This window comes from Coregonus lavaretus (genome assembly GCF_964263955.1).
Source record: "Coregonus lavaretus genome assembly, contig: HAP1_SCAFFOLD_487, whole genome shotgun sequence".
In the NCBI taxonomy this organism is placed as follows: domain Eukaryota; kingdom Metazoa; phylum Chordata; class Actinopteri; order Salmoniformes; family Salmonidae; genus Coregonus; species Coregonus lavaretus.
Genome location: NW_028165751.1, coordinates 152,341 through 165,797, shown reverse-complemented (window position 1 = coordinate 165,797; position 13,457 = coordinate 152,341). Strand labels below are relative to the sequence as shown.

Sequence of the window (13,457 nt, the reverse complement as noted above, 5' to 3'; positions counted from 1 at the left end):
CATTCATGTGTTAATGAGAAAGCATTTAGTCTCTTGCAAAACTTATTTACTTGATTTATTTCAGTTGCTTGAAGAGAATATTATGACATTCGTGAAGAAGGAGCTGAAGATGTTCAAGAGGATTCTTAGTCCAGAGCTCCCAGAAGGCTTTGAGAGTCAGAAGCAGGATAATGAAGTGTTGGATGCTGAAGATGAGAAGCAGGAGAGCAGTGCCAGAGAGGGGGCTCTGAAGATCACACTGCACGTCCTGAGGAAAATGAACCAGAAGGAGCTTGCTGACACACTGGAGAAAAGTAAGAGCTGTCTGCCTCATGTTGAATGCTGTTTTAGAACATTTAAAAGCTGTAGCTAAAGTACAGCTAAAGTAGCTGTGAAACTCAATGATATTGTAGCAGCCTTAACACAACACCTAGTGACCTCATCAAGTAGCAGCAGGGATGTGTTGTGTTGATTAATTTAGACCAGAGAGAGAGAGATTTAATTATACCATCAATAATACCAATACTAATATAATCAGTCACACCATTGTGTAATACATTATGAAAACATTTACACATTTATACAGTCAGTTAAGTGAAGACATGATTATAATTTAAAATGTTATAACAGTCCTACAATACTGTAGGCATTAAAACAGACGTAATATTAATATCCTCTGTGTTATTTCTTCATTCAGATGAGCTTGCTGTGATTTGCCAACGTGAACTCAAATCTAATCTAAAGAAGAAGTTTCAATGTGTATTTGAGGGGATCGCTAAACAAGGAAACCCAACACTTCTCAATAAGATCTACACAGAGCTATACATCACAGAGGGTGGAAAAGGAGAGGTCAATAATGAACATGAGCTGAGACAGATTGAGACAACAACCAGGAAACAAGCAAGACCAGAGACTGCAATCAAATGTAACGACATCTTCAAACCCTTAACTGGACAAGACAAACTTATCAGAACTGTGCTGACAAAGGGAGTCGCTGGCATTGGAAAAACAGTCTCTGTGCAGAAGTTCATTCTGGACTGGGCTGAAGGAAAAGCAAATCAGGATGTCCAATTTGTATTTTCATTCCCTTTTCGGGAGCTGAATTTGATGAAAAAGGAAAAACACACTTTGATTGAACTTCTCAATCACTTCTCAATGGAAACCAAAGAATCAAGAATCTCCAACTACGACAAGTACAAAGTCCTGTTCATCTTTGATGGTCTGGATGAGTGCCGACTGCCCCTAGACTTCCAGAAGAACAAGATCTGTTGTGATGTCACAGAGTCAACCTCAGTGGATGTTCTGCTGACAAATCTCATCAAGGGAAATCTGCTTCCCTCTGCTCTCCTCTGGATAACTACCCGACCTGCAGCAGCCAATCAGATCCCTTCAGTGTGTGTTGACCAGGTGACAGAGGTACGAGGGTTCAATGACCCACAGAAGGAGGAGTACTTCAGGAAGAGATTCAGTGATGAGGACCTGGCCAGCAGAATCATCTCACACATAAAGACATCAAGGAGCCTCCACATCATGTGCCACATTCCAGTCTTCTGTTGGATTTCTGCAACAGTCCTTGAACACATGTTGAGTACAGACAAGACAGAAGAGATGCCCAAGACTCTGACTGAGATGTTCATATACCTTGTGGAGTTTCATACCAAACAGAAGAATGAAAAGTATCTTGGGAAAGAAGAGACAGGTCCACACTGGAATAAAGAGAGCATTCTGTCACTGGGAAAACTGGCTTTTCAACAGCTTATGAAGGGCAATCTGATTTTCTATGAAGAAGACCTGAAAGAGGCTGGCATTGATGTCAATGAAGCCTCTGTGTACTCAGGATTGTGCACACAGATCTTTAAAGAGGAATGTGTGCTGTACCAGGACAAGGTGTACTGCTTCGTGCATCTGAGCATTCAGGAGTTTCTGGCTGCTGTATATGTGTTCCTCTCATTCATCAACAACAATGAGAATCTAATGGCCGAACCGCAAGTTACTGAAGTTACTGTCTACAAGAGTGCTGTGGATAAAGCCTTACAAAGTGAGACGGGAAACCTGGACCTGTTCCTCCGCTTCCTTCTGGGCCTCTCACTGGAGTCCAATCAGAAGCACTTACGAGGTCTACTGACAAAGACAAGAAGCAGCTCACAGAGCCATGAAGAAACAGTCAAGTACATCAAGGAGAAGATCAGGGAGAATCCCTCTCCAGAGAGGTGCATCAATCTGTTCCACTGTCTGAATGAACTGAAGGACCATTCTCTAGTGAAGGAGATCCAATGGTACCTGAGATCAGGAAGTCTCTCAGAAGCCAAACTGTCACATGCACAGTGGTCAGCTCTGGTCTTTGTGTTGCTGACTTCAGAAAAGGAGCTGGATGTGTTTGACCTGAAGAAATACTCCAGATACGAGGAAGGTCTTCTGAGGCTGCTGCCAGTGGTCAAAGCCTCCAGAGCCGCTCTGTGAGTACATAAAATGACAGTTAAGTACTAATCATCAGGAAGAAATATTCAGTTTAGAGAAATATATGTATTATTGAAAAACATATTGAATCAATGCATTGATGTTCACATTAGTATAACAATATGACCGTACCATTCTAGGAGACGGAAGATGAATCTATATGTTGTTTAAGAGAATAAACCAAATGCATCTGCCATTGTCCTTCTACACTACTGGTTAAATTAACAGTGTGTTTGTGAAATCATGATGATCTCTTTGTCAGGCTATCAGGCTGTGGAGTCACAGAGGAAGGCTGTGCTTCTCTGGTCTCAGCTCTGAAGTCAAACCCCTCACACCTGAGAGAGCTGGATCTGAGTAACAATGACCTGAAGGATTCAGGAGTGAAGCTGCTCTCTGCTGGACTGGGGAATCCCCACTGTAAACTGGAGACTCTGAGGTCAGTATTCCTGTAGTTGGTCAACAAGTGATAACTGTTCACCAGATCCACATCTGTTTACCAGGCACACATAGTCCACACCATGTGTGTTTGGACAGTGAAGCTTACAGTTTTACATTTGGTGCTATGCTCCAGCATTTTGGATTTGAGATAGAATGTTTCATATTAGGCAACAGTACAGAATGTCACCTTTTATTTGAGGTTTTTCATACATATCTGTTTTACTGTTTAGATATGAAAGCACTTCATGTGTCTAGTTCTCCCATTTGAAAAAGTTGTAATAATTTGGACAAATTCACTTATATTGTATTAAAGTAGTCATAAGTTTAGTATTTGGTCCCATATTCCTTACCTGCAGTGATTACATCAAGCTTGTGATTCTACAAACTTGTTGAATGCATTTGCAGTTTGTCTTGGTTGTGTTTTGGATTATGTTTTTCCCAATAGAAACTGAATGGTGAATAATGTCCTGTCATTTTGGAGTCACTTCACTTGTATTGTCAGTAAGAATAGAAGATGTTTCTGAACACTTCTACATTCATGTGGATGCTACCATGATTATGAATAATCATGAATGAATCGTGAATGATGATGAATGAGAAAGTTACAGAGGAACAAGGATCATACCCCCTCTGTTATTGGTAATGGTGAGAGGTTAGCATGTTTTGTTGTAGCCTCTGTAACTTTCTCATTCATTATTATTCATGATTCATTCATTATTTTTCTTAATCATGGCATCATCAGGATTAATTTAGTAGTGTTTAGAAACATGTTATCTACTCACTTAGACAGAAAATTACTCCAGTCATCATCCACCATTCAGTTACTATCGGGCAAAACATAACCCAAAACACAACCAAAACAAACTGCAAATGCAACCAACGAGTTTGGAACCAACTACGAAACTTTTGACTACTTTAATACACTCTAAGTTAATTGGTCAGAATACTTTTGACTTCTTCAAATAGGGGGACTAGATACATAAAGTGCTTTCATTTCTAAACGGTGAAACAGATATGTATTAAAATACCCTCAAATAAAAGGTGACACTGTCTGTCTTTTGACTGATACTGCTTTTTAAACTGCTCTGGTCAGTCTACTCAAATATTTGTACTATACATGTTTCTCTCTACAAGCAATACTTTGATAATTTGTCATTTCTAATAATGATACATTAATTTATGAATAGATAGAGCAGGTTTCAGGACACTGATTTAACTGAAAATGTTGAAAAAATATACTGCCACTATTTTCACCACCAAAGAATAGCAGTGTGGTTTTAATATGATTTGACTCTTTGCAGGCTGTCACGCTGTCTAGTCACAGAGGAAGGCTGTGCTTCTCTGGTCTCAGCTCTGAAGTCAAACCCCTCACACCTGAGAGAGCTGGACCTGAGCTACAATGACCTGAAGGATTCAGGAGTGAAGCTGCTCTCTGCTGGACTGGGGAATCCCCACTGTAAACTGGAGACTCTGAGGTCAGTATTCCTGTATCACTCAATGAACACACACACACAGGATACACACACACACACACACACACACTGGACACACACACACACTGGACACACACACACACACACTGGACACACACACACATTCTGGACAGACACACACACACTGGAGACACACACACACACACACAAGGATTAATTGAATAGTGTTTAGAAACATGTTATATACTGTTAATAATGATACATTAATTCATTTATATATACAGTATCTGTCAAAAGTTTGGACACATCTACTCATTCAAGGGTTTTTCTTTATTTTTACAATTTTTACATTGTAAAATAATAGTGAAGACATTAAAACTATGAAATAACACATATGAAATCATGTAGTAACCAAAAAAGTGTTAAACAAATGAAAATATATTTGAAATTCTTCAAATAGCCACCCTTTGCCTTGATGACAGCTTTGCACACTCTTGATATTCTCTCAACCAGCTTCACCTGGAATGCTTTTCCAACAGTCTTGAAGGAGTTCCCACATATGCTGAGCACTTGTTGGCTGCTTTTCCTTCACTCTGCCGTCCGACTCATCCCAAACCATCTCAATTGGGTTGAGGTCGGGTGATTGTGGAGGCCATGTCATCTGATGCAGCACTCCATCACTCTCCTTCTTGGTAGAATAGCCCTTACACAGCCTGAAGGTGTGTTGGGTCATTGTCCTGTTGAAAAACAAATGATAGTCCCACTAAGCCCAAACCAGATGGGATGGCATATCGCTGCAGAAGGCTGTGGTAGCCATGCTGGTTAAATTCTAAATAAATCACAGTCAGTGTCACCAGCAAAGCACCCCCACACCATAACACCTCCTCCTCCGTGCTTTACGGTGGGAACTACACATGCCGAGATCATCCGTTCACCCACACCACTTCTCACAAAGACACGGCGGTTGGAACCAACAATCTCAAATTTGGACTCCAGGCCAAAGGACAAATGTCCACAGGTCTAATGTCCATTGCTCATGTTTCTTGGCCCAAGCACGTCTCTTCTTATTATTGGTGTCCTTTAGTAGTGGTTTCTTTGCAGCAATTCGACCATGAAGGCCTGATTCACACTGTCCCCTCTGAACAGTTGATGTAGAGATGTGTCTGTTACTTGAACTCTGTGAAGAATTTATTTGGGCTGCAATTTCTGAGGCTGGTAACTCTGATGAACTTATCCTCTGCAGCAGAGGTAACTCTGGGTCTTCCATTCCTGTGGCGGTCCTCATGAGAGCCAGTTTCTTCATAGTGCTTGATATTTTTTGCGACTGCACTTGAAGAAACTTTAAAAGTTCTTGAAATGTTCCTTATTGAATGAACATCATGTCTTAAAGTAATGATGGACTGTCATTTCTCTTTGCTTATTTGAGCTGTTCTTGACATAATATGGACTTGGTCTTTTACCAAATAGGGCTATCTTCTCAATACCCCCCTACCTTGTCATAACACAACTGATTGGCTCAAATGCATTAAGAAGGAAAGACATTCCACAAATTAACTTTTAAGAAGGCACCCCTGTTAATTGAAATGCATTCCAGGTGACTACCTCATGAAGCTGGTTGAGAGAATGCCAAGAGTTTTGATTTGTTTAACACTTTTTTGGTTACTACATGATTCCATATGTGTTATTTCATAGTTTTGATGTCTTCACTGTTATTCTACAATGTAAAAAATAGTTTTAAAACAACAAAACAAAAACTTGAATGAGTAGGTGTGTTCAAACTTTTGACTGATAGTGTATATATACATATATGAATAGATATGGCAGGTTTCAGGACTCTGATGTATCTGAAAATGTTTAAAACATATATTTTCACCACCAAAGAATAGCAGTGTGGTTTTAATATGATTTGAATCTTTGCAGGCTGTCAGTCTGTGGAGTCACAGAGGAAGGCTGTTCTTCTCTGGTCTCAGCTCTGAAGTCAAACCCCTCACACCTGAGAGAGCTGGATCTGAGTAACAATGACCTGAAGGATTCAGGAGTGAAGCTGCTCTCTGCTGGACTGGGGAATCCCCACTGTAAACTGGAGACTCTGAGGTCAGTATTCCTGTAGTTGGTCAACAAGTGATAACTGTTCACCAGATCCACATCTGTTTACCAGGCACACATAGTCCACACCATGTGTGTTTGGACAGTGAAGCTTACAGTTTTACATTTGGTGCTATGCTCCAGCATTTTGGATTTGAGATAGAATGTTTCATATTAGGCAACAGTACAGAATGTCACCTTTTATTTGAGGTTTTTCATACATATCTGTTTTACTGTTTAGATATGAAAGCACTTCATGTGTCTAGTTCTCCCATTTGAAAAAGTTGTAATAATTTGGACAAATTCACTTATATTGTATTAAAGTAGTCATAAGTTTAGTATTTGGTCCCATATTCCTTACCTGCAGTGATTACATCAAGCTTGTGATTCTACAAACTTGTTGAATGCATTTGCAGTTTGTCTTGGTTGTGTTTTGGATTATGTTTTTCCCAATAGAAACTGAATGGTGAATAATGTCCTGTCATTTTGGAGTCACTTCACTTGTATTGTCAGTAAGAATAGAAGATGTTTCTGAACACTTCTACATTCATGTGGATGCTACCATGATTATGAATAATCATGAATGAATCGTGAATGATGATGAATGAGAAAGTTACAGAGGAACAAGGATCATACCCCCTCTGTTATTGGTAATGGTGAGAGGTTAGCATGTTTTGTTGTAGCCTCTGTAACTTTCTCATTCATTATTTTTCATGATTCATTCATGATTTTTCTTAATCATGTCATCATCAGGATTAATTTAGTAGTGTTTAGAAACATGTTATCTACTCTCTTAGACAGAAAATTACTCCAGTCATCATCCACCATTCAGTTACTATTGGACAAGACATAACCCAAAACACAACCAAAACAAACTGCAAATGCAACCAACGAGTTTGGGACCAAATACTAAACTTTTGACTACTTTAATACACTATAAGTGAATTGATCAGAATACTTATGACTTCTTCAAATAGGGGGACTAGATACATAAAGTGATTCATTTCTAAATGGTGAAACAGATATGTATTAAAATATCCTCAAATAAAAGGTGACATTATATACTGTCACCTCATATGAAACACTTGATCTCAAATCCAAACTGCTGGAGTATAGAGGCACGTTTAAAATGTTAGCTTCACTGTCAAAATAGATATGGTGTGGACTGTATACTCAATACAATCTAAATCTGATACCTCACTGTCTGTCTTTTGACTGATACTGCTTTTTAAACTGCTCTGGTTAGTCTACTCAAATATTTGTACTTTATATTTTTCTCTCTACAAGCAATACTTTGATAATTTGTCATTTCTAATAATGATACATTAATTTATGAATAGATATGTCAGGTTTCAGGATGCTGATATATCTGAATATGTTTAAAAAATATACTGCCACTATTTTCACCACCAAAGAATAGCAGTGTGGTTTTAATATGATTTGAATCTTTGCAGGCTGTCAGTCTGTGGAGTCACAGAGGAAGGCTGTGCTTCTCTGGTCTCAGCTCTGAAGTCAAACCCCTCACACCTGAGAGAGCTGGACCTGAGCTACAATCACCCAGGAGACTCAGGAGTCAGACTGCTCTCTGCTGGACTGGAGGATCCACACTGCAGACTGGAGAAACTCAAGTATGTAGAGGGTTTATGTCAATGTTCATATCAGACATGTTGGAGTTATCAGGCTAGTTAAGACAAACATTCTGACCACCACTTGGACTAAGTTATATAAAGACTGTGTGTGTGTGTGTGTGTGTGTGTGTGTGTGTCCAGTGTGTGTGTGTGTGTGTGTGTGTGTGTGTCCAGTGTGTCCTGTGTGTGTGTCTGTGTGTGTGTGTGTGTGTGTGTATGTGTGTCCTGTGTGTGTGTGGGTCCAGTGTGTGTGTGTGTCCAGTGTGTGTGTGTGTGTGTGTCCAGTGTTTGTGTATCCAGTGTGTGTATGTGTGTGTTTCTGTGTGTGTGTGTGTGTGTGCATGTGTGTCTAGTGTGTGTGTGTGTGTGTATCAGTACACACACTGGACACACACACACACACACACACACACACTGGACACACACACACTGGTCACACACACACAAACTCACACGGACACACACACACTCACACTGGACAAACACACACACACACACACCCACACACACACACACACACACTGGACACACACACACATACTGGAAACACACACACACTGGACACACACACTGGACACACACACACACTGGACACAAACTGGACACACACACTCACACTCACACGGACACACACATTGAACACACACACTGGACACACACACACACATTCACACTGGACACACACACACACGCTGGACACACACACACACATATCCTTGACACACACACACACACACACACACACACTGGACACACGCACACACACACACTGGACACACACACACACACACACACTGGACACACACACACACACACACACACTGGACCAGCACACTCACACACACACAAACACACACACACACACTGGAAACACACTCACACTGGACACACACACACACACACTGGACATACACACACTGGACACACACACACACTGGACACACACACACACTGGACACACACACTGGACACACACACACACTGGACACACACACACACACACTGGACATACACACACTGGACACACACACACACTGGACACACACACACTGAAAACACACACACACTGGACACACACACACTGAAAACACACACACTGAAAACACACACACACTGGACACACACACACACTGGACACACACACACACACACACACACACACTGGAAACACACACACTGGACAAACACACACACACAAACACACACAAACTCACAAAGGACACATACACTGGACACACACACTGGACACACACACACACTGGAAACACACACACTGGACAAACACACACACACAAACACACACAAACTCACAAAGGACACATACACTGGACACACACAACTGGAGAAACACACACACTGGAAACACACACACTGGAAACACACACTCAGGACAAAAACACACACACACAAACACACACTGGATCACACACACACACTCACACTGGAGACACACACACACACTGGACACACACACACACACACACACACATACACACACACACACACACACTGGAAACACACACACTGGAAACACACACTCTGGACAAAAACACACACACATACACACACTGGATCACACACACACACACACACTGGAGACACACACACACACCGGACACATACACACACGCACACATTCACACACACACACACACTGGACACACACACACACACTGGACACATACACACACACACACACACACACAACCTGAACACACATACTCACACAAACTGGACACACACACACACACACGCACTGGACACACACACACACACACACACACACACTGGACACACACACACACTCACACACACTAACCCACCCACACACACAAACTGGAAAAAAACACAGTAGACACACACACACGCACACATACACACACAAACAAACACACTGGACACACACAGACACAGACTGGACACACACACACACTGGATCCATACATACACACACTAGACACACACACATACGCACTGGACACACACACACATACACTGGACACACACACACATACACTGGACACACACACACACACACTGGACACATACACAAAAAGGACGCACACTGGACACACACGCACTCTGGACACACGATCACACACACACTGGACACACACACACACTGGCCCCACATACACACTCACACTGGACAAATACACACACAAAAAGAACACATACACAAAAAGGACACACACAGGACACAAACACTGGACACACACACACACACACACACACACACACACACACACAGTCAGCATATAACTTTTTCCAAGTGTGTGTGTGTGTGTGTGTGTGTGTGTGTGTGTGTGAGTTCAGGTGTATCCCTCAATGACAGTCTGTTCTTCTGCTTACCGCTACAGTGTGGAACATGGTGGAGAGAACACAATGAAACCTGGACTTAGAAAATGTGAGTGTTGACTGCTGTGAAGAATATGACTAAGAATAAGTCTTAATTCAAGTGAAGTCAAAGTCAAAGACCACCATCATTACTTACTTGGTCATATTAAATATCAGCTCTAGTTCTACAGAAGCACAAATCAGGGACACCAAAGTTTACAAAGAGTTGCTTTGACAATGTGTGTGTCTGTGTGTGTGTGTGTGTGTGGCGTGTTTGTGTTACTTTAGAAAGGTGTGTGTGTGTTCATGCATGCATGAAGGTGTGTGTGTGTGTGTGTGTGTGTTCAGTGTGTGTGTGTGTTCAGGATGATGATGATTTGTAATATAGTGTGTGTGTGTGTGTGTGTGTGTGTGTGTGTGTGTGTGTGTGTGTGTGTGTGTGTTCAGGATGTGTGTGTGTGTGTGTGTGTCCAGTGTGTGTGTGTGTGTGTGTGTGTAATTAATGGGAATAAGTGTGTTTTATATTACCATACAGTATAACATATGATCATTCAACAAGTCTCAAGTTACCTTAACTTCTCCTTTTGATACCTAGAAACATCTACATTAAATGAATTAGTGAAAAGTGAGTTAACATTCTAATGTGAATGATGATGATTTCTAATATTGTGTCTGGTTTCATCCATCAGATGTCTGTGATCTCACACTGGACCTAAACACAGTAAACAGACTCCTCTCTCTGTCTGAGGAGAACAGAAAGGTGACATGGAGGACAGAGGAGCAGCCGTATCCTGATCACCCAGAGACATTTGAGGACTGGGAACAGGTGCTGTGTAGAGAGGGTCTGACTGGGCGCTGTTACTGGGAGGTAGAGTGGAGTGGGAGAGGGGCTGTTATAGGAGTGGCATATAAAGGAATCAGCAGGAGAGGAAGGGGTACTGACTGTGGGATTGGATGGAATGACAAGTCCTGGAGTCTGTTCTGCTCTGACAAGCTTTACTCTGCCTGGCACAATAATAAGTCCACTACCATAGACGTCCCCTCCTCCAGATCCCACAGAGTAGGAGTGTATCTGGACTGGCCAGCCGGCACTCTGTCCTTCTACAGAGTCTCCTCTGACACACTGACCCACCTGAACACATTCCACTCCACATTCACTGAGCCCCTCTATCCAGGGTTTAGGGTTTGGAATAGCTCCTCAGTGTCCCTGTAAATAATAACCATGGTAACACTGACACACACACACACTGGACACACTGGACACAAACACACACACTGGACACACACACACACACACACACTGGACACACACACACAATGGACTCACACACACTGGACACACTGGACACAAACAAACACATTGGACACAAACACGCACACACTAGACACACACACACACACACACACACACACACACACACACACACATTAGATTCAGACACACACACACTGGACACACACACACACACTGACACACTGGACACACACATTGGACACACACACACACTGGACACACACACACACTGGACACACACAAACACTGGACACACACACAGACACTAGACACACACACACACATACTGAACACACACACACACACACACTGGACACACACACTGACACACACTGGACACACAAACACACTTGAACACAGACACTGAACACACACACACCGGACAAACACACACAGGACACACACACACTGATCACACACACAATGGACACACACACACTCTGGACACACACACACACTGGACACACACACACACACTGAACACACACACACTGGACACACACACAAACATAGAGGACACACACACACTGGACACACACACTGGACACACACACTGGACACACACACACACACACACACACACTGGACAAACACACACACACTGAACACACACACACTGGACACACACACACTGGACACACACACAGAGGACACACACACACTGGACACACACACACTGGACACACACACACACACACACACACACACTGGACAAACACACACACACACACACAGGACACACATTCTTACACACTGGACACACACACATACACACTGGAAACACACACACAGGACACACACATACACGCTGGACACACACACTCACACACACTGGACACACACACACACACCTAACACACACACACACAGGACACACACACACAGGACACACACACACAGGACACACACACACAGGACACACACACGCACTAGACACACACACACACACCTGACACACACACACACACACACAGGACACACACAAACACTGGACACACCCACACACACACACTGGACACATACACACACACACAAGACACACACACAGGACACACACACACACTGGACAAACACACACACACACACACTGGACACACACACTCACACACACTGGACACACACACACACACACCTGACACACACACACACACACAGAGGACACACACACACACACACACACACACACACAATGGACACACACACAAACACACTGGACACACACACTCACACACACTGGACACACACACACGCACCTAACACACACACACACAGGACACACACACACAGGACACACACACACAGGACACACACACACAGGACACACACACGCACTAGACACACACACACACACCTGACACACACACACACACACACAGGACACACACAAACACTGGACACACCCACACACACACACTGGACACATACACACACACACACAATGGACACACACACTGGACACACACAAACACACACACACACTGGACACACACACTGGACACAAACACATACGCTGGACACACACACACTGGACACACACCCACACACACTCACACTGGACCCACACACATACACACTGGACACACACACACAAGACACACACACTCACACTGGACCCACACACATACACACTGGACACACACACACATAGGACACACACACTGGACACACACACACACTGGACACACACACACACACACACTGGACACACACCTGACACACACACACACACACAGGACACATACACAGGACACACACACACACACACACACACTGGACACACACACTCACACACACTGGACACACACA

The 13,457-nt window shown here is 42.9% G+C and overlaps 1 protein-coding gene across 1 annotated transcript; it reads left to right on the top strand.

Annotated features, from left to right (window-relative positions):
* Positions 1-615: 615 nt before the first annotated feature.
* On the top strand, positions 616-11,644 carry LOC311115514 (NLR family CARD domain-containing protein 3-like; the record flags this gene model as incomplete). Its single annotated transcript, XM_084190672.1, has 6 exons — positions 616-2,435; positions 2,699-2,855; positions 6,259-6,401; positions 7,847-8,006; positions 10,337-10,427; positions 11,047-11,644. Coding segments are annotated over 6 exons (2,895 nt in total), but the record flags the coding sequence as incomplete, so codon positions are not given.
* Between the last annotated feature and the right edge of the window lie 1,813 nt (positions 11,645-13,457).